Source organism: Balaenoptera ricei, chromosome 3, assembly GCF_028023285.1.
Source record: "Balaenoptera ricei isolate mBalRic1 chromosome 3, mBalRic1.hap2, whole genome shotgun sequence".
Lineage (NCBI taxonomy): Eukaryota > Metazoa > Chordata > Mammalia > Artiodactyla > Balaenopteridae > Balaenoptera > Balaenoptera ricei.
In genome coordinates this window covers 83,506,875-83,530,210 of record NC_082641.1, presented here as the reverse complement: position 1 = coordinate 83,530,210, position 23,336 = coordinate 83,506,875, and the positions used below count along the sequence as shown (strand labels likewise).

General features: G+C 36.4%; 1 protein-coding gene across 1 annotated transcript in view; it reads left to right on the top strand.

Annotated features, from left to right (window-relative positions):
- Positions 1–511: 511 nt before the first annotated feature.
- Positions 512–23,336, top strand: part of SLCO6A1 (solute carrier organic anion transporter family member 6A1) — a 100,137-nt gene continuing 77,312 nt past the window's right edge. The window contains exons 1-4 of the mRNA XM_059919083.1: positions 512–845; positions 12,317–12,577; positions 16,872–17,057; positions 18,736–18,832. Of these exons, the coding sequence (XP_059775066.1) occupies positions 512–845; positions 12,317–12,577; positions 16,872–17,057; positions 18,736–18,832 (878 nt within the window). The remainder of the gene's footprint in view (positions 846–12,316; positions 12,578–16,871; positions 17,058–18,735; positions 18,833–23,336) is intronic.

The following is a 23,336-nucleotide window of genomic DNA, read 5'->3' as shown; positions in this document are numbered from 1 at the left end:
AAACACCACGATAAAATAAGTCTGGGTAAACTGGGAGACAGTTCTACTGTCCCATCATTGAACATTTCTCTTTCCTTGCTTCCTAACGAGAAAGTATTAAATAAGTAGTAGCATCCTTTGATGCTAGTGGATCAAAATATCTAATGGATCCTTTCCATTAGAGTTCCTCTGGCGGCCCCTGTGTGAGCAGTTAGCAGAATCTAGTCGTACTAGCTTTCGCTCCACCCCCTCCCCCTCCCCACGTGGAAGCAAAGAAGGAAACAGCCCTTAAGCTCTCCCAGGGCAACTGTCAGCCTCCCCGCGGGACGTTTGCCTCCTGCCCAAGGAGAAACGTTCCCTCTGGAGGTTTGGGTGGCCACCAGTTCCCCGACGTCCGTGCCCGGCAAGCTTTTCCGCTGAAGCAAGGAGAGCAGGCCGCACCGCGCCTGTGGGAACCGCAGCCCACGGCCCGCCCCGCCTGCGCCGCCCAGCGTCAGCCACGACCCCTGCCTCAGCGGGCCGCGGCGGAGCCATGCAAGAAGACCTAGTGGAAGTGGAGCCCCGGGCTGCGCTGGCCCAGCCTGCCGAGAACACCGTGCCCTCGGAGGCCGAGGCCGGGAAAGCCAGGGGAAAATACCCGCGCTTCAGGATCTTTACAGCTAGCCTGATCAAGTTCGGAAGTTTCAAAAAAAGGGAAAGAGACCAGGCTGGGTCCACGGCCCCCAGTATCAAGAAGGTACGGGAAGAACAGAAAGAGAGTTTGGAGGGGCCCTGCGGCTTGGGCTGTATGGCTTTTCCCCGCTGTCAGCGTTTTAACAACATCCGTTGCTTCCTGATTTTCTTCTGCATCCTGGTCACCTCTCAATGTAAGCCTGAGGTGGGGCTGGGTGGAGGAGAGGTGGTTCTGGTGCGGGCCAATGCGGGGCGCCAGAGGGTTGCCTACGTTGGCGAGGCGGAAGAGGGACGAGGTGCGTGGGCAGAGCCACGTGTGGTGTGGCGTCCCCGCTTCGTGTGGCGGTACTCTCCAGCGTTCTCAAGGTACGTCTGCAATCAAAGCAGGTTAAACGGGCCACCGCCTGGTTTACTTCACCTCATCAGGCACCTGATGGACATAATCCCCCCTCCGTGTGCGAAGAGGGCCTGGCCTCCAGATAGCCTGATGGAGGGAGGGTGGCGTTGAGTCATTGAACCGTTGTTTGGTCACCAGCCCTGAGAAGCTCCGTCGTCATTCAGGGCTGAATCACTTGGGAGATTAAAATAAAGTCGAAAACAGTATCTGTGATCACCAGGTTGTTTCTGCTTCTACCCACAATTTTGAGACACACTGGCCAAGCCACTTGTCTCCTGGATCTTGTTTCCATATGTGTGGATTGAAGAGGTGGAGTGGTACCTCAAACTATATCAGAGAAACCAAACTCAGAGGTGTTTATCTTTGCCCACACAGTTTGAAGAAGAGTGTGAATTTGAATGCCTTTAGAGGAGGCGTATATTTTCTACTTGGCCACAGCCCTCACCACTCCCATTACACCTAGATTCTTTACCATCCTGTTTACACGGTTGATATTGGAGTTTGCCAAACATGATCTCTTTTTGCTCTAAAATGCTGTGACTAAGTAACTTCAATAAAAAGGCTAAATATGATAAGTACCATATGAGAGGAACAAATAAATAGTCATCAGTTTGTCTTGAGAAATCATCAAAGAAGTTTCTTTGAGAAAGAAGCATTTGAATTATGCCTTGACAAATAGGTACAGTGATAGCTGGGGATGTAGAATATTTATTGAATAAGGAAATGAATGAAAGAGTGTTCTGGTAAATAAACACTCAGATGCAGGAAAGCCTTGTTTCAGAATGGTGAGTGACAAGTTTGGCTGGATGATGGTTTCACCTAACCACCAAAACCGGTAATTATATTTATTTTATTCATCGTGTCTCCCCAGGACCTAATATAGAGACTGAGGCAGAAAAGACAATAAATATGTATTGAATACATAAGTAAATTAAAAAAGAAGAAAAAGACAAATTGTGGCCACATTATGGAGGTCTTTAAATACCAGACTGAGAATTCTGAAAGGATACTAAAAGTTGTTTACTTCCCATCAATGTACTGGGTTAATAAGTCAGGTGCTTTACAAGCATCATCTCAATATAATCCCCCTATTCGGTGGGTAATGTGGAGCCAGTGAATGTTTTTAACGAGTGGTTGCAGTGAATGGTTTTTAGCTCTACTGCTTATTAACTGACTTCATACAGATCATTAGCACAGTTTGGGTATAAATACTGAGTCCTTCATTCATAAATGAATTTATGAATTTATTTAAATGAATTCATAAATGAATTCTTCATTTTCCATTTATCAATTCATTTATTTATTGTTGCATTTTAAACAATTTCAAACATACAGAAAGGGTGCAAAGGCAATACAAAGAATTCATGCCTCCCCTTCACCCAGGTTCTCCAGTTGTTTACATTTTACCACATTTGTTCCTTCACCTTTTCTCTCCTATACTTATAGACTTTTTCAGACATGGTACCCCATCACTGCTAAATACTCCAGTGTGCATCTTCCCAAAGTGAGGACATGCTCCTGCATAACCACCTTACACCCCTCCCAGTCAGGAATATTAGTGTGACACCAGCATCATGTTATGAATTCGTACCCCCACTCACATATTGCCAGCTGTCTCAATATTGTCTCCTTTTCCTTTTTGGTCCAAAATTCTATCCAGGAACACATGTTGCATTTAGTTGTCATACTTTAGACTTCCTCTTTAATCTGCAACAGTTCCTCATTCTTTCCCTGTTTCTTATGTCCATGCCAGTCTTAAAGTATATGGGTCTTTCATTCTCTATGTTGAACTTTGACATGGGTTTTTTTGATCGTTCCTTAGGACCAGACTCAGGCCATACCTGCCTGCCTGCCACCCTCTCCCTCTCTCTCCCCAAACCTGTGGTTTGCCTTTTCATTTTCTAACTGGTGCCTTTTTGATGAAAAAGGTGTTCACTTTTGTTGAAGTCCAGTTTCTTAATCTTTTATGGTTCATTCTTTTTGGTTTCTATCTAAGAATGTATTGCCTAGCTCAACGTCATGAAGATTTTCTGCTTTGTTGTCTTCTAGAATTTTTATGGTTTAGCTCTTATGTTTAGATCTCTGATCCATTTTGAATGAATTTTTTGTGTGTGTATGGAAAGGGTCAAAAATCATTTTTCTCCATATGGATACTTTATTCCAGCATGATTTATTAAACAGACTGTCTTTTGACCCATTGCATTACCTTGACACTGTTGTTGAAATTCTAATCTCTAGAGTCTTTTTCTAGCCTCTCTATTCTGTTATATTGAACTAATATGTCTAACTTATGCAAATGCTGTATTGCATTGTTTACTCTGGTTTTATTATATGTTTTGGAATCAGGTACTTTTCTGACTTTGTTCTTTTTAAAAGTTGTTTTGACTATCCTAGGTACTTTTCCTCTCCACATTAATTGTAGAATCAATTTGTTTAATTCTGTAAAACAACTTACTGGGATTTTAGTTGGGTATTCTTTGATTCTATAGGTTTGGAGAAAATTCACATTTTTTTTTCTTTTGATTTATTATAAGAAAGAATAAAGAAATTACTATTGCTCAAAACAGTCATTCTACTGGAAACCTCAAATAGCAAATTAGAATTATATATATATATAATTTTCTTTTTTTGAAAGATAGTTGCTAGGAGAGTAGATTTTCCAGACCCCAATGAAAGATTCATTTTGCAATCAACTTAAGCCTGTATATATATTTTTTAACATCTTTATTGGAGTATAATTGCTTTACAATGTTGTGTTAGTTTCTGCTATATAACAAAGTGAATCAGCTATATGTATACATATGTCCCCATATCTCCTCCCTCTTGCATCTCCCTCCCTCCCTCCCTATCCCACCACTCTAGGTGGTCACAAAGCACCAAGCTGATCTCCCTGTGCTGTGCAGCTGCTTCCCACTAACTATCTATTTTACATTTGGTAGTGTATATATGTCCATGCCACTCTCTCACTTTGTCCCAGCTTACCCTTCCCCCTCCCTATGTCCTCAAGTCCATCCTCTACAGAAAATTGACATCTTAACAATACTGAGTGTTCTGATGCCTGACCATGGTGTATCTATTTATTTAGGTCTTCTCTCCTGCAAGTTTGCTGTATTAATTTATTAGTTTTAGGAGCCTTTTGGCAGATTCCTTAGGATTTTTAACTACATGATCATGTCAGCTGTGAATCAGGACAGTTTTACTTCTTTCTTCCCAGTCTGTATGCTTTTTATTTCTTTTTCTTGCTTTCTTGCACTGACTAGGACCTCCAGTACAATGTTGAATAGAAGTTCTGAAAAGAGATATTCATTTATTTTTCCTGATTTTAGGTAGAAATCATTTAGCCTTTCACAATTAAGTATGTTAACTGCAGGGTTTTTGTGGATACTCTTTACCAATTTGTAGATGTTCCCTTTTATTCTTAGTTGGTTGGGAATTTTTATCATCAGTGGTGTTGAATTTTATCAAGTGTTTTTTTTCCTGTATCTATTGAGACCATGATATGGTTTTTCTTATTTATTCTATTAACATTATATATTGTGGTTTTGATTTTTGGATGTTTAACCAACCTTGCATTCCTGGGATAAACCCTTATTGCTGGCCTATTATCTTTTTTAATAGATTGCTGGATTCAATTTGCCAAAATTTTGCTAAGAATTTTTTTTAATGAGAGTATTGGTCTGTAGTTTTCTTGGAATGTTTTTGTCTGTCTTTAGTATCAGTTTATACTGGCCTCATTACATTAATTTGGATGCATTCCTTTCTCTTCTTTTTTCTGAAAGAGTTTATGTATGATTGGGTGCCTACACAAACTCTTTCAGAATTAGTTTGTCGATTTATTGCCTCTCTATATCAATATTAGTATCAGCTTTTTGCCTCTCAGCTCCAAACTCGTCCTTTTTGCCTGCTCTGTGAAAATGGACCTGGGCCCTTTAAATATTTTTCTTTACCAGCTGTCACAATGTTAAATTTTAACAGTAGAAGGTACTGGAGAGCCATCACACAGGAAATTTTACTTCTTGGTTCCAGTGTGTTTGCTTGGCAAGCTCCTGCAGTGTATACAGGTTTCTCTGTCATCAGGCTGTTGCAGTGCTTGCATCTTCTCCAGTATCCCTCTGCTGTAGTGCATGGTGGCCAGAAGCACTCAGTGGCTGGCAGCTTCCTTTGGCATCCCCCATGAAGAGCTTTCCCCAGCACATAGAAGGAGAACTACCACAAAGTTTTAGAGTATAGATTTCCTGCCAGTTTTGTTAGCATGGCACCACAGTGACTTCTTGGTCATTCAATAAGCCATGGCTATGCTCTCTTCAGCAAGGTCTGAATTTTAGCCCTTGAGTGCTCCCTTTCAGCCCTGGGGGAGTGGTTGTTCCTTATATGGGCTATTTCTATATTCTTTAGCATTCTCTTTACATCTAACTAGCTAATGCCTTGTTACATGAATCTCCTGTTATAGTTAATAATTCTTTATATTAAACTTTTCTTGTTCAAATTACTGTGTGGTTTCTCTCTTCTGATTGGATTCAGACTGTTATGGAATCGGTATCAGGAGTAGTCCCAGAAGATATACTCATAAAATTGTAGTTTTAGGATTGGTTTTGTTATGCCTTTAATCTTGAGTGAAGTGCTGAGCTCTTTGCCAGTGGAAGATGGGTAGTAGTTCTTGGCATGTAGTGGTATCATAATTAATCAAGCTGTCACCTATGCTTGATTGGGATGAAATGCCAAATGAAGCATGTACCTTGAAAGCCGAGTGGATGCTGTAGTTTACCTTATGGTAGTAATGATGACTATAAGGACTCTGGTGTTGGATGGAATCTTTTGAATGCCCTGAAGCACTTATGAAGAGAAAATGACAAACTTAGGTTTGTTAACTCTCAGCTCAATTTATAGTCTGAGAATTCAAGGGCTCCCATCAAAGCCCTGAAATAAGCTCTCATTTCTTTTAACCACAGAACAGATATTTCTGGAAATCAAACACAAAATTTAAATGTATGGATTGATGAATTATAATGACAGTTGAATTCAAAATCTTCTCGAATTTGCCCTGTGTCTTCCCCTATCTTATGTATTCAAGAAGAGTGTTAATTTTTCAGTCTGTTCAGTTTGTTACTTATTAGGACATAGTGGTAACTTCTAAGCTCTTTACATGTGGAACTGGAACTGTGTGTAAGTATTTGTGTGGACACATATTTTCATTTCTCTAGATTTATACCTAGGAGTGAAATTGCTCAGTCATACGGTACCTCTACAGTTAAATTTTTAAGTGTGCTCTAGGTTTTCCATATATGTACTTCATCGATTTGAAGAAGTTGCCTTTTATTCCTAGTTCATTGAGTGTTTTTATTATGAAAGGGGGTTAGATTTTGTCAGATGCTTTTCCTGCATTTTGATGTTCATGTGGCTTTTATTTTTTATTATATTAATTTAGTGAATTACAATGATTCATTTTCATATATTGAATTGAAATTAAGGAGGCCTATGGCTTTGGGCACTTAAATTTGGTGAAACATTCAAAATAATCATAGAGACAACCTATTTAAAGAGCTTTGTCTTGTAAAGTATTTGTCAAAGAAAGATTCTCTGAATTGAGTATTTTGTCTGAAATATTTCAGTACAAAAATATAACTGAAGACATTATTTAGTAGTGTTTTCTTTGAGCTTATGGGATACTTGCACACTTATAAAGAGTGTTTTTTCAATGAAAATATTATGATCTGCAGTAAAGAGTCATTTGGAGGCTTTAACAACTTCAAATTTATTAACTATTATATTGGAGATCTCTAAGACCTCACTCAGGCTAAATGATTCACTAGAAGGACTCAGAGAAAGATGTTATATTCATGGTTATGATTTATTATAGTGAAAGGATACAGATTGAAATTAACAAAGGGAAAAGGCACATGAGACAAAGTCCAGAAAAAACCAGGCCAAACTTCCATGTGTCCTTTCCCAGTGGAATTGATACTAGGGATATGCTTAATACTCTCAGCAACAACGTGTGATAACACATGTGCAAAGAGTTGCCAACCAAGGAAGCGCATGTGAGCCTTGGTGTCCAGGGTTTTTGTTTTTGTTTTTGTTTTTGAGGGGGTGTCAGTCCTCTAGGCATGTAGCATCTGTGTGACTGACCTCAGCTACTCAGATTCTATTACCCCATCCCTCACACCCAACAAAGAATGCATTCACCATAAATCATGTTGTTAACATAAACTGTCTGACCAAAATGGGACTGTGTGGCTCAAGGCCTCCAGCATATAAAAGCACTCTTATATGGCAGAATATTCCAAGGGCTCAGAGTCATCTCCCAGGAGCCAACCAAAGACCAGTCTTGAAGACAGGCCTTTTTTTGAGCAACCCAGGCCTGAGTTAACTCTTTACTGCAAAACTATAAAAAGCAACTCTGAATTACAATTAATTTTATAAGAACAATTAGAGATAAGATCATATTAAAATATATTCTTCAGAAAAAATATGAATTAACATTTTATTAGAGGTAAGTATGGCTAAAAAATTGGTTAAAGTATCTGAGTGTATAACAAGAATAATATCCCTTTATTTTGTAAATATCATGATGCATAATATAAAGATATTTTAAAAGTTTTGGACTAAATTTTTAGCTTCACTAATGTAATAAAACTAGTTGGTTTATAAATTACAAAAATTATATGATTTTTTATGTAGTACTCCATACCAGGCATTGAACCAGGAAAAATACAAACAAAACAACCCTTAAAGATGGGAATCTGGAATTGGTTATCTGACCTGATTGGGCTTGAAAGCAATGAAAAAAGCAATATTTGTGCCTGTGGAAAATGGTACACTGGAAGTCAGTGGCATGTAGTGACTTAAAAGAGTTATTTAAAATGTTGCCTGGGATAAAGTTCTTACTAGAGGCAAGACTTTGGGAGACAAATAGCTTCTGCAATTGAGTCCTAAGGTGGAACTTTTGACTACAAAGATTTTGGGGTTGATTGCTTCTCACTGCACTGAAAAATTCACAGAAAGAAAATGAGAAGTTTAGGGCATGATTAGAAATGCATGAGCTTTTCTGATGGTTCTGTGAGAATCTTATCACTTTTAGGCACATACTGCATATTTGGAACAGTACCAACCCGTATTCACACTTTCAGAATTACAACATAAGTTGAATTCATAAATTTATGAGATCACTTATGTGAGAGTTGGGGCATTGATTGGAGAAGAGTGGAACCCTGAGAATTGGGACAAAGGCATTTGGGTGGAATTCTGTGAATCCAACAATTGTAAACTCTGAAATCCTGAACCTCCTTTCCCAGTAGGAGCAACTATTCCTGCTGTGTCTCAAAAAGAAGCAATTCCTTGCTTGGAGACACTGAATTTACTTCACCTGAGTTAAGGGAATGCTGATTGCCCTCATGACCCACCCTACCATCCCTTATTGCTACTAGACTCATAGCTAGAATCAGATTCCAGCCTTCCCAGAATGACTAACATAAAATCTGTCCTGGGAGATAATATCTTATACACCCAAAATTTGCCTGCCACTTCAGTGATGTCTCTAGGGACCAACTGGTATGGAGTATGCAGGGCTACCTCTTCTCAAACGAAGGAAAAGTTTTTCATTTCTACCACCCACTACTAAGAAAAAACATAATCTTTGGTCAACTTGTGGTTTTTGGAAGACGAAAGTCTGCTGTAGTATAATGCTATATGAAGCATTATAGCCCTGAAAAACAGAGGAAAAAGGAAGTCCTTCCAGTGGGCAAAACATTGGAGAGTACATCTGATTGTATTGCCTAGATATCAGGCTGCCTTTGACTAACGGTTTGACCATTTGGTGACTAGGAAAGGGTTGGGTAAGTGGTATGTGTCTCTGAATGGGCAAAGTTATCCTACGTGAATGTTCACCAAAAGAAATCCATTGCAGAGGAAGCTCTCAATAATGAAGTAGATAGACAACTATCCTGTGAATATTAATCAGCCTCTTTCCTCTGCCATTGTATGTCTTGTTCAGTGGGCTCATATTTATAGTGACAATCACATCAAAGATAAGAGTTTATATGAGAGCTGAATGCAAGGCTTTATCTTCACCAGAGCTGATCTGGCTATTGCATTTTGGAGTGCCTGAATTGCCACCAGGAAAATTCAACACAATCCAGGAAATAACTCCATTCCCTAGTGAAACCAACCAGCTATCTGGAGACAGGTTGATTATGTTATCTGCTTCTATTATAGAGTGGGCAATAATTTCTCATCACTGAAATAGATATATATTTTAGATCTGGGTTCTTCTTTTATCACCACAGTTCTGCCAGAACAACTATAATTGGACTTAATGAATGCCTCATACACCATCATAATCATCTTATGTAGTATCACATTGCTTTTAACGAAGGAACTCGTTTTACAGCAAAAGAAGTACATCAAGAAGTTCATGTTCATGGAATTCACTGGTCTTACTACAGAGTTCAATAACCAGAAACTCTTGGCGTTATAGATAATTTTAATGTCCTATTGAAGACTCAGATGAGGCTTCAGCTAGGAGACAACAGTCAAAAGTTTGGGTACTGTCCTGTAGAGTGAGGCATATGCTTTATGATAGTAACCTATATATGTTATCTGAGATCAAGAGGAAGAAGAGAGGGTGAATTTTGGAAGGAGGAAGTTATAAATATCAACTGTGGTCTCATAACCGTTTAGAGACATAAAAACTGTAGCAACTATGCATTTTTCTCTTGTTTTAAGTGTACGCACACACAAACATATATACATTTGTGTGTGTATGCATTTCAATTTTTAATTTTTTTCTCTTCCTCTTTCCCTTACTATTTTATAGAAGAGTATTGTGGAAGATAACTTTGCAAATTTGTCTCTACAGAATATTCCTGAATTAGAAGAGGAATTAATACCCCAACCCCAGAGACGGACACAGTTACTGACAGGACATTCCTTGCCTTGGCCAATATCCTCCTTGGCCACATTTAAAATGAGAGTTGACAAAGTGAGAGAGTGGCATGGACATATATACACTACCAAACATAAAATAGATAGCTAGTGGGAAGCAGCTGCATAGCACAGGGAGATCAGCTCAGTGCTTTGTGACCACCTAGAGAGGTGGGATAGGGAGGGTGGGAGGGAGGGAGACTCAAGAGGGAAGAGATATGGGAACATACGTATATGTATAACTGATTCACTTTGTTATAAAGCAGAAACTAACACACCATTGTAAAGCAATTATGCTCCAATAAAGATGTTAAAAAAAAAATGAGAGTTGAAGAAAATGCTTTTAGGTGCAGCAAAGTTTCTATATCTTGTTTCTTGCTGGTTTTGGTCTGTTAAACTGCTGTGGTCTGGGTCTGATTATGGTTTCTTCTGCAATACAGTTCCCTCACAGATTTAGTTAGGCCTACATCTTTGCTTAATTATTTATTTACTTATACCATTTATACCTTACAATTTAATTTTTATGTTAAAGAAAACCCATTCAGGTTTGTGATTCAACTAGAAGAAGGGTTAAAATTACATTGAAATGGATATGGTGACTGATTGGACTGTGTGTCTCCCTTTTTGGGGAAAAAGTGAGAACATCTTTGTTTGTAAGAATGATAATTGCAACATGTTTGGCAGAAGCATGATTATGTTGCTATTAATTTGGTATGGAAGTTTAAATATGGGAAGAAGGGTGAAAATGTGTCCTAAGTAGTCCAGAGGGTGAACTCTTCAAGTTATTTGTTGGCCATGCACTCCATTGTTGCCCTTCTGGACTCACTCCTATTTCCAAGGGGACTGGCAGCCTGTAAACTACATTTACCAGACTTCCTTGCCAGCTGGCTTCCACTTAGGTGTTGCCAGTAAGAGGCTGTGGCAGTACATTTGCAAAAGGGGCAAGGGGAAGCCTCTCTCTTTTTTCTCTTTCTATTCTGGTGATGATTTTGGCAGCAGCAGCAATACTGGGTAAGTGAAGGCTCCTGGATTTATAGACAGGAATAAATAAAGCTCCATCAGCAACAACAGTGGATGATGCAGCAGTACAGTGTTCATGGGCACTGGCTCAAGCAACTGCAAGAGCAGCAGAAACAGCAGGTGACTATGAGATAGCTAAATTTCATAGCATTAATAGGTGTGTGGGTCCTGGCTTCCTACAAAGAGGTAGTGATTGCAGTTCCAACAGCAGTAGCAGCAGCAGTAGCTGTCACTACTCCAGCAACTTTAGTGGCATTTATATCATGAGTTTGTTTTTTTTTTTTTTTTTTAATAAATTTATTTATTTATTTATTTATTTATTTATTTTTAGCTGTGTTGGGTCTTCGTTTCTGTGCGAGGGCTTTCTCCAGTTGCGGCAAGCGGGTGCCACTCTTCATCGCGGTGCGCGGGCCTCTCACTATCGCGGCCTCTCTTGTTGCGGAGCACGGGCTCCAGACGCGCAGGCTCAGTAGTTGTGGCTCACGGGCCTAGTCGCTCCGTGGCATGTGGGATCTTCCCAGACCAGGGCTCGAACCCGTGTCCCCTGCATTGGCAGGCAGATTCTCAACCACTGCGCCACCAGGGAAGCCCTATATCATGAGTTTTGATTAGTAGCTATTTTTTCTTTTCACTCCAACAAATGTATTACTTTTGTAACCAACACTGATACCAATTTCTTTCTGTTTCAAATATTCAGTATGTTTATTTTTCCCAGTTGGATGCTGAGTTATAGAAATACACATATATGATACCATTTACTTACTATTCAAGAACATGACAAATTATACTCTATATTGTTAAAGGATGTATATATACGTTGTCAAAAATAGTGTTAAAACGGCTCAGAAATGGTAAACTCCAAATATTGGATATGGGTTATAGAGTGAGAGAGAAGAATGTGTTTAGGGAGTGCATGTTGGGTTTCAACTATTTTGATAATGTTTTATTTCCTATTCTGGATGGGAGATAAACAAATATTCATTAGATTGTTATTTATTCATTTTTTAATAATTGAAACATCATAATTAAAATAAAGATCAGTACTGAGATGATTAAAAAGAGCATATTCTTCAGTATATTACTCATATAGTTTAAAAATAGTTACAAAAATTCAATTAGCAAATATTTCATAGAGGTTAAGACCTATTAGTGTTTTAGAAAAAGAATTATTATGTATTTATAGATCTTAAACATTCAGAGTAATGTAAAATAAACTTAAGTCATTGCAAATTGTTTTGTTTTTCAGTGATTATAATGATGATATATTTTGTCTTTAGAAAGATAATTTAATGCATATTATTGCTTTCTTTTTTTCTTTTTACATTTTAGGTATTGTGTTTGGTCTTGTAGATCTGAGCACTGACAATTTTCAGAAGGAGAATCATCTGAAAACCACTGAGAATTTAGTGTTGTCATTGACCTATGATATTTCATCTTGCCTGGTAGTAGTGTTTATAGCATATTATGGAGGGAAAGGAAACATACCAGGATGGATTACAGTTTCCTCCTTTTTAGTAGGATCTGGATCACTTTTATTTGCTTTTCCATACTTTAGTGGTGGAAATTATAAAATGACGGTAGAAACTGAAGGTAAGGTTTTAAAAGATACTATCATACATCAAATCATTATTCATTTAAACCATTGGCTCTAGGAACTTAAAATAGACTGTGATATTTATCTGTCTGTACATTCATTCATCTATATTTATATGATCAAGTTTATTAAGCTAACTAATGGTAGCTCCCTGGTAACATGTATGTCATTCTCCCATCTTCTCATGATCATATACCCTTTCATCTAAGAGATGGGCCTAGTAAGATGAAAGAATATTTTGGATGATATTTGGGATAATATTTGGGATAATTATTTTGTGAAATTGGTTTTCTTTTATCAATTTTCATATATATTATAAATCTTTTGATTTATGTCTTCCACAGTATACTTAAATTGATCCCTTTATTTTGACCTCAACACACATATACACAAGTACAAAGACAAAGATAACCAAACTTACACAGACACACACAAAAAGTCAGAACTTTTCTAGCTACTTCTGCCATTTCAAAATGGGTGCTGCCCTTTGACACAGGACTTCGAATCTGGAAAGATTAGAGGCTTCTTTGCTTTCTTCATTGTTTTTTTTTTTGATTTATTCCACAATTTTTTGCTACTCCCAGTAGATAAAAAGGCTATTTGAAGTTCATAGCACTATTTCTGACACTTTTGTGTCAGGGACTTTCTTGTTATGTATAGGCTTATAAGAGTGTTGGAATGCATTTACCAGTTTTGGAAACTTTAAACTGGGCTTTAGCAAGAAATGATGGAAAAGGCATGAGGATGTCTCTATATGTATGTATGTGTGTATATACATGTTTATGATGTTTAAAAGTATGTTTGTGATGTGTGTTTATGCTGTGTGTTTACAATATACATAAAAATAGTTCATATTAAATATAATTTATATAATATATTAAGATATTTAGCAATATATACTATGTAATTCATATTATAAATAATATACTGATATGTATATGATATATATCATATAATTTATGAAATATATAATATTCACATATTTATAATCTTTATTATATTTGTAGACTATATGTAGAATAAATACATTTATTAATTTGTAGAATATATTTGTAATATATTTATTATATTTGTATAATGGACAGCTAATTGAATTAGAAGATGACTTATGGGAAGAAGGGAATGGATAACACTTTACTCCTATTCTTCCCTTAACCCTGTTCTGGTCAGAAAGGGTGAAAAGTTAGGAAGCACTGCTTGAGACATTAAAAATGCTGCTTGATGAGTACTCAGGAGTAATGAGAGTAGAAATAGTACAGTCTTTCTTCCTTTGTGTTGTCTTTATAGTGTCTAGATTCTGCATATTTTATTTTCTGCTTGTGATTAGGAACACGTAATTTATCTAACAACAACCATTCCGTGTATTTACTGGGTAACCCTATGCTTGTTGTTAGAGAAGCAGAAATAAAGTAAATAAATGGTCTTTGCAGGTAGAAGTGCTTATTTCATACACCCATCTATGCAGATATTTCACTCATTTTGTTGAAAAGTTTAGTTCTTACATAACTAATTTTCTACTCTATGTACGCACTTCAGTTTATGTATGTATATATTTTTAATTTCTGTATTTTCTTCTTTCATCCTTTTTTGGGGGGGGATCCTTCTCTTATTCTTTTCTGAATATCTCTCCTATTCTATTCTCTATTTTCCCTAGTTACCTGCCATACTCATCTTCCTGTATGACTGGCCTGAACCTTGGAGCAGTCCATTTATCACCACCTTACACTCCCTTTCTCTGCCCCCTCTACCCCATCTCAGTTTTCTGTACTAATGACAAATTGGTCTTAAGTCCCTATGCATCAACTAACATGTAGAAATCATAGTAAACCAAATCCTTGAGAAGTTAAAACCAATTTTCTCCTCTAGTTCATGCAAACAGTTGTATCACACTCTGATCTTTAGTTTCTAGATCTCTTCATATAATTGAACACCCAACATATCCATGGTTGCAGTGCACTGTCACGTTACTAAGAACTTCCTAAATATCTGTTATCTCACTGTCTGATTATATCCACTGATTCTTCTAACTCACTCATATAACATCAGTTATATGTTCAGTTATATAAAGAAACATCAGTTCTTTCCTTTCATTGGAACCTTTAGTGTATTGACGTCTACTTTCTCCCTTTATCAGATTCTCCTTGTTGTTACTTTCTTTCATTTGTAGCTTCTTTTATGTTCCTTAATATGACATGTTAGAATATTTCAGATATACTCTAATCATTATACTAAGCTCTCTGTCCCATTGTCCTTTCTTGTTCCTGGTCTGGAAAACTTTTGATCCAACCGTATACCTTTCTTTTGTATCTATACCTGGGCTGCTGATGAGTGTTTTAGAGAAAAATCACACAAGAGGGCAGCTTAGTCCCACAGTGAATTTGTTACTTTCAACCTCAGTTATACTTTCAAATGGATCCATTCCCCTGATCTTTTTTTCAGTTCCCTTCTATAATTCACAACAAAGATTTTTGATTTTCCTCGTGTCTTAGTTAGTTTGGGCTGCTATAACAAAAATATCATAGACTGGGTGGTTTAAAAAACAGAAATTTATTTCTCACCGCTCTGAAGGCTGAGAGTCCCAAGATCCAAGTGCCCTTCTTCACTTTAAAAAATCCCTTGTTTGGACTATAATTTCAAGAAGGGCACTAAAAGCTTAGTTTTATCCTACTGGTAGAAGACATTTGTTTTCAGATGTTGGGCAGCAGGAATCTCAGGACCATGATCCTTAGGAGAAGGGAAACAAGTTGAATGCTTTTTTTCTAGAAGGAGACAAGAGTAGTAGATTAGGGATGTACTTGATTATCAGGAGGGTGAAGGACCTACCTGAGTTTAATAATCATTCATTCAAAGTGAGATTTGCATCGTTGTGTGTTTCCCTCCAGCCTCATTCAACTTTGAAAGCGTAGGTGTAGAGTAGGGAGAAGAGTTTAATTTGACCAGGGCTGAAGTTTTACTAAGGGATTGCATGATATGAAAGAGAACAAAGGATTTAAAAGTGTTAAGATGATAATGAGAGAAGTAAGGAGATGAAGGGGACATTGAGATAGTGAAAAGGAGCAGGATCAATGGATTGATTATAGGTCCTGGTGAGTTTTAAGGATTGTAGCAACTGGGTTACTGGAAGGAGTGATCTGGAAAAATAGAGAGAGTTTGAGTGTAGGATGCTTACAATTAGGGAAGGTTTGTAGTTTTTGTTTCCGAAAGTTTAAAATGAGTAGCTAGGGTAAGTGGAATACAAGTACATGAACGGAGAGGAGTTCAAGGAACTAAGAAGCTAGGGTGTTGGAAATATCAGATTGATACTGATTATCACCACAAGTTAATATGTCTATGTAAAATTGAATCATCAGTATTTTGGATCACAATTCTAGAGACCTCCTCCCATTTGACGTGGGATCAAGTTTCATTCTCTGTGGATACTGAACCACCTGAAAATTTCCATTTGTGTACTATTTTGCAATCTATACTATTACCAGTTTTCCACTAATATTTTAAGAGCATTTGTTAAATTCCAATCAAAATAGACACAGTCAGAATGATCTAATTAGCATTACCTGGATCTACCAATCTAATGACAAATGTAATTCCAACAAACATTTATTTACTATTGATTTACAACCATGTGAATTTGAAAAAGCATAAGGAATACACTGTCACCTAAAGGGAATTTAAAATCTAGTACATTACCATATAATGAGTAACTCTAACAGAGAGAAATTTTTATTGTATAATGCCTTGTCTTTATGCACCTGTATTCTAGAAGTTAGTGGGTCTAAAATGGGAAACTATTTAGTGACACAAAGTTAATGTGAAGATTGCTGAAGAAGTGGATCTAGAACTAAACTCAGAAGGTAATCTTTAGTAATTCAGATAATTTAGGACATTAGAAATACTTTTACCCTGGGGTCAAAACTCAGGGGTACCAGATGCTAAATTTAAGAGGAATATGTGTGTATGTGTGTGTATATACATATATACATATATGTATATATATACTTATGCACACATAAGTAATATATACGTATAATCATGCATACACATTTATATTTGGATATAATATGCGCATATTTTCCAGTATTCCCACAAATTTTCTTTTATCGTTGCTTTTTTTCTGAGAACATGATTGATTATAGAACTACTACATTCAATATAAATGAGTGTTAACTAAAATAAAAGCATAATGGTGGAAATAGCTTATAAAAGGTAAAACATTTCATAGAAGATGCTGCATATTTGTTGTATGTTTAACTTTTGACTCGTTTAACAAAAATATAATTATCTTTTCAAAAGATATTTGCCAAGAAATGAAGATGGTCAAGGCTTGCAAGAAAGCTTCATTATCATTCCGATCAAAATATATGACTTTCTTCATCCTTGGGCAGAGTGTGCAGGGGATAGCAGCTATACCTCTTTATGTCCTTGGAATAACCTTTATTTATAACAGCGTTGCCACACACTCAGCTGGTATTTATCTAGGCAAGTTATTTCCCCTTCTAATATGATTTTTATATATTTTCATCCTATCAACCTATTTAGGCTGCGGTTCATTTCGCTAGGAAAAAAAATCTCAAATTACCAGATTAAATTGCTCGAGTAGTTGTATGTTTTAACTTTAAGGATATAGTGGGGTATCACTTCTCGGCCTTTTGGCTAAGATCAAGGATATAGTGGGATGTTGCTGCCATAATGTCCATAAGGGAATAGAAACATTGTTTATGCTTCCTTAGAGCAAGATTCAGTGTGGTCCTGAAATAATCATTACTGTACTAAGCTCTTTACGTACATTGACACAATCGTTTGGGGGAGCTTTGATATTTTGAAGTTAATGAAAACATAATCTCATTCATCCTATCAAGGAGAGGAGTGATGTGCTATTTAATTAACTACAGTGTAGTATCCTCTCTTTATAATATTTCATGCTAGTGTATCACACAATAAGTAGCCCTGGGGTACAGTAATCTGTACCTCTTTATATTGTAATAGCTTCTGGTCCTGGTATGTCATCTTCTTATACAGGGTTATCTAACTATCATTTTTGGAAAAATATTTAAAGTTGTTTTTACATACTTATTGTGAAGGTGACTTAACAAAAAATAACATTTTTCACTAAAATAATAATTTTTCCACCAGAGGTAAGGAAAGTCATGTCAATAAACTAAAATAGATAATATTTATATTTATGTTTGTTTTTAGAAAATAATTGCAGCCATTCATTACCGTTGGCTGATGGTGGCAACAAATCTGTTTGTTTTACTTATGGTTCTACTGAATAGCAGTTAAAACACATGTATACACTACAGCGAGTAGCTTACTTTATTGCTACCTCCTGCCACCCTGGCAGCTAAAGTGAAGGATTCAAAGGTGATGTTTATGTTAGAGTATCATCTTGCTTTAGTACCACAAATTAAACTGAAATAAGATCCGTTGAATTTGTATTAAATATACGTATATTTATTTATATTGCATTAATATATAGATTAAATAAGGTACAGTGAATTACAAAATTATCTGAGTTTTTCTAATATGTGCATTGAATAATGTGTATGATGATAAATTTTATGTGTCAGCTTGGCTAGGTTATGGCAACCAGTTGTTTGGTCAAACACCAGTCTAGATGTTTCTGTGATAATTTTTAGATGTGACTAATATTTACAATCAGTAGACTTTGAATCAAGCAGATTACCCTTCATAATATGGGTGAGCCTCATCCAATCAGTTAAAGGCTTTCAGAACAGACTGAGGTTTCCCAAAGAAGAAGCAATGCTGTCTCCAGACTACAGTGTAGAAACTCTGCCTGAGTTTTCCCATGCTGCTGGCCTGCCCTGTAGATTTAAGACTTAATTATGGACTCAAGACTATAACATTAACTCTTACCTGGATTTCCAGCCTGCCAGCCTGCCCTACAAATTTGAATTTGCCAGCCCTACAATTTCATGAACCACTTCCTTAAAATCTCTGCCTCCCTCTCTAACTCTCTGTCTCTGTCTCTGTCTCTCTGTTTCTCTCTCAATATGCTATTGGTTGTGTTTCTTTGGAGACTAATAGAATATTCCATGAAGCTTTCAGAAATAATCCATTGCAGTGAGATAATTTTTATCTTTTTACAACAAAGTTGGGTTATTTAGTTGTTTGATGTTCAGTATCCATTTTATAGGCCTTGTGGAAGCTGCAGGAATACTTGGATATGCTTTGGGGTATGCAATAGGAGCACCCTTAATTAAGGCCTCTGTGAACAGTACTTTTGAGAAAAGGTAGGCTGTTTTTATTTTCTCTTTTTTTTCTGTTTTACATTGTATAAAATATTTATTGGATAGATACTGTAGCTTATAAATATATATTTAATTTGTAATAACTGTATTTTTAAAATATGTAAATGTGACTGATATGCACATATGCATACATATAAATATATCTAAAATACACATTTTATCTTTGCTGTTTGAAATATAATTCAAAAAACAACTTATAATGACAACCATACTACTATTTCCACATATAGTTTTTTTTTTAATTGTGGTATAAAACACATAATGTAAAATTTACCATCCTAACCATTTTTAAGTGTATGATGTACACTTTAAGTGTAAGTAATGTTAACTATATGCATATTGTTGTGTAACGTATCTCTAGAAATTTTTCGTCTTGCAAAACGGAAACTTTATATCCATTATACAACAACTTGCCATTTCCCCCTTTCCCCCAGCCCTGGCAGTGATTCTTCTACTTTCTGTTTCTAAGAGTTTGACTACTTTAGACACCTCGTATAAGTGGAATCATGAAGTAATTGTCTTTTTATGACTGGCTTATTTCACTTAGCATAATGTCTTCAAGGCTCATCCATGTTGTAACATATAACAGTATTTCCGTCTGTTTTAAAGCTAAATAATATTTCATTGTATGTATAAACCACATTTTCTTTATCTATTCATCTGTCAGTTGACCTTTAGGTTACTTCAACCTCTTCTTGGCTATTGTGAATAATGCTACAATTAACATAGGTGTACAAATATCTCTTTGAGACTCTATTTTCAATATTTTTGGAATATATACCCAGAATTGTTAGATTGTATGGTATTTCTGTTTTTAATTTTTTTGAGGAACTTTCATATTGGTTTTTTTTAAACAGCCATCCTAATAGGTATGTATGAGGTGATATCTCATTGTGGTTTTGATTTTCATTTCCCTGATGATTAGTGATGTTGAGCATCCTATCACATACTTGTGGGCCATTCATACATCTTCTTTGAAGAAATATCTATTCAAGTCCATTGCATATTTTTAAAATCAGATTTTTGTTTTTGTTGAGTTGAGGCAGTTCTTTCTATATTCTGGATATTAGCCCTACTCCAGATACATGGTTTGCCAATATTTTCTCCCATTCTATAGTTTTTCTGTTCACTCTGTTGATTGTTTCCTTTGCTGTACAGTTTTTAAGTTTGATGTAGTCCCATTTCTCTAATTTTTTTTGTTGCCTGTGCTTTTGGTGTCATATCAAAAAATAATTGCCAAATCCAATGTCATGAAGCTTTCTTTGTATGTTGTCTTCTGGGAGCTTTATTGTTGCAGGTTTTATGTTTAGATCTTTAATCCATTTTGAGTTATTTTTGTATATATTATAAGGAAAGGGTCCAACTTCATTCTTTTGCACATGAATATCCAGTTTTTCCAGCACCATTTATTGAAAAGATTATCCTTTCCCTGTTGTGTATTCGTTTCATCCTTGTAAAAGATTATTTGTCCATATTTATGAGAATATATTTCTGGGATCTCTATTCTCTTCCATTGTTCCATATATCTGTTTTTATATCAGTACCATACTGTTCTGATTACTATAGCTTTGTAATATATTTTGAAATCAGGAGGTGTGAAGCCTCTGTCTTTATTTTTCTTTCTTGGGATTGTTTTGACTATTTGGGATCTTTTGAGATTCCATATGAAATTTTAGGATTATTTTTCTATTTCTGCAAAACATTCTGTTGAGGTTTTGATAGGGATTGCATTGAATCTGTAGACCACTTTGGGCATTAAGGGCATTTTAACAATATTCAGTCTTCAAATCCATGAGCATGTAGGTCTTTCCATTTATTTGTATCTTCTTTAACTCCTTCAGCAATGTTTTGGAGTTTTCAGTGTACAAGTCTTTGCCTTGCATGCTGCTCATTGTTAGTGTATAGAAACACACTTGATTTTTGTGTTGATGCTGTATCCTGCAACTTTGCTGAATTCATTTATTAGTTCTAACAGTTTTTTTCTTTGGAGTCTTTAGCATTTTCTAAATAGAAGATCATGTCATCTGCAAACAGGATAATTTTACCTCTTCCTTTCCAATATGGATGCCTTTTATTTCTTTCTCTTGCCTGATTGTTCTGGCTAGAATATCCAGTACTATGTTGAATAGAAGTGGTAAAAATAGGTAGGTGTCTTTGCCTTGTTCCAGATATTAGAGGGAGAGCTTTCAGTTTTTCACCATTGAGTTCAGTGTTAGCAGTGGGCTTTTCATATATGGCTGTTATTATGTTGGGGTAATTTCCTTCTATTATCAGTTTCTTGAGTGTTTTTACAATGAAAGGGTGCTAAATTTTGTTGAATGCTTTTTCTGCATCGAGATGATCATGTGCTTTTGTCCTTCATTCTGTTAATGGGGTAAATCACATTAACTGATTTTCATATGTTGAACCATTATTGTATTCCAGAATAAATCTCACTTGGTTATGATGTATGATTCTCTTAATATGTCGTTGAATTTGGTTTGCTAGTATTTTGTTGATGAATTTTCATCGTTACTCATCAGGGATATTAGTGTGTAATTTTCTTGTAGTATCTTTGTCTGATTTTGTTTTCAGGGTAATGCTGACCTCATGGAATGAGTTTGGAAGTATTCTTTCCTCTTAATTTTTTTGGAAAAGTTTGAGAAGGATTGGTATTAATTCGTCTTTAAGTGTTTGGTGGTACTCTCCAGTGAAGCCATTTGGTCCTGGGATTTTCTTTGTTGGGAGGTTTTTGATTATTGATTTGCTCTCCTTATTGGTTCTGTGTCTGTTTAGATATTTTATATTTTTATGATTCAGTCTTCATAGGTTATATGTCTCTAGAAATTTTTCCATTTATTCTAGGTGATCCAACTTGTTGGCATAAAATTGTTCATAGTAGTTTCTTATGATCCTTTCTTATTTCTGTGACATCAGTTGTAATATCTTCTCTTTCATTTCTGATTTTTGTTATTTGAGTCTTTTTCTTGGTCTAGCTAAAGGTTTGTCAATTTTGTTGATTTTTTTAAAAAAATCAACTCTTAATTTAATTGATTTTCCCTATTGTTTTTCCATTCTATATTTCATTTATTTCTTCTCTAGTCTTTACTATTTCCTTCTTTCTGCTATATAAATATGTATTTTTAAAAATTAATTAATTAATTTATTTATTTATTTTTGACTGCGTTGGGTCTTCATTGCTGCACGCCGGCTTTCTCTAGTTGCGGTGAGCGGGGGCTACTCTTTGTTGCGGTGAGCAAGCTTCTCATTGTGGTGGCTTCTCTTGTTGCGGAGCACAGGCTCTAGGCACGCGGGCTCAGTAGTTGTGGCTCGCGAGCTCTAGAGCACAGGCTCAGTAGTTGTGGCGCACGGGCTTAGCTGCACCGCGGCATGTGAGATCTTCCTGGACCAGGGCTCGAATCCGTGTCCCCTGCATTGGCGGGTGGATTCTTAACCACTGCACTACCAGGGAAGTCCCTAAATATGTATTTTTAAAGTTATATTTAATTATGTATTGGGAAGTGGTACTATAAGTGACTTATTGCCTTTTTTAGTTCTCTCATTAAGATAACGGAGTTAATGAAGGAGATAAAAATGTACCACTACAAGAAAACAGAAAGGTCCACCCTCCATTTCTGAAACTCTGGTTTTATATAAATGTAGAACTAATTAAAACTGAGGTACAGAAGCCAACTAGCTCCTCTTATTTATTGCCAACTTGCCAACTATTTCCATAGTTATTTATTGCTACAGTTAGTATGTGGAAGCTCTCCTCCTAGCTCCCCTGCCAGCTCATCTGGGTTCTTACCTAGCCATAGTGAAGTTTTGGTAGCTGGAAGGGGCAGGGTGGGTGGGCAGATAAAGTATCAGAGAATATGTGTTGGATGTATTTTTTTTGATTCTCTAAATTCACTTCCACCTTTCTAAAACCTTCTCTAGTCTCTTTTCTTCCCCAGGAGGCTATATTGAGAGCCTCAACATAATCCCTTGAACTCTGGATTTCAGTTGGATTTGGCCAATGAGAGGCACTGGCAAATGAGAGGGCAGGAGCAAATTAAGGCTAGGGTATTATCCTTCCAGTTTCTGCAGGGGTTGTACCCAGATTGGCTGTATCCCTATTCTAAAGACGACGCCTCCTTTGAGGCTTCTTTTTCCATTTATTAAGCACTGTTCCACTTGACATTAAGGCTTGTCATAACCGTTTGCTACTGTACTGCTGACCCCATAATTTTGTGCTGTACCCTGTTCATTTTTCTAAACTCTGCCGACATCACTGGAAATAGTCTTCTTGTCCCTCTCTCTTCAAATTATCTCAGATGAGTATACCATCTGTTTCCTATCAGTATTCTGACTGATACTAAAAATAGTATCAGAAGTAGCTTTAGGATTCCAGAACTAGGTTGTATATTTGTATGCACAGATAACCTCCTTGCTGGGAGTAAATTAAAGATAGTTACTAAAATGATCATAGGTTGTAGGATGGGATTAAGTCCAGGGACGGCAAGAC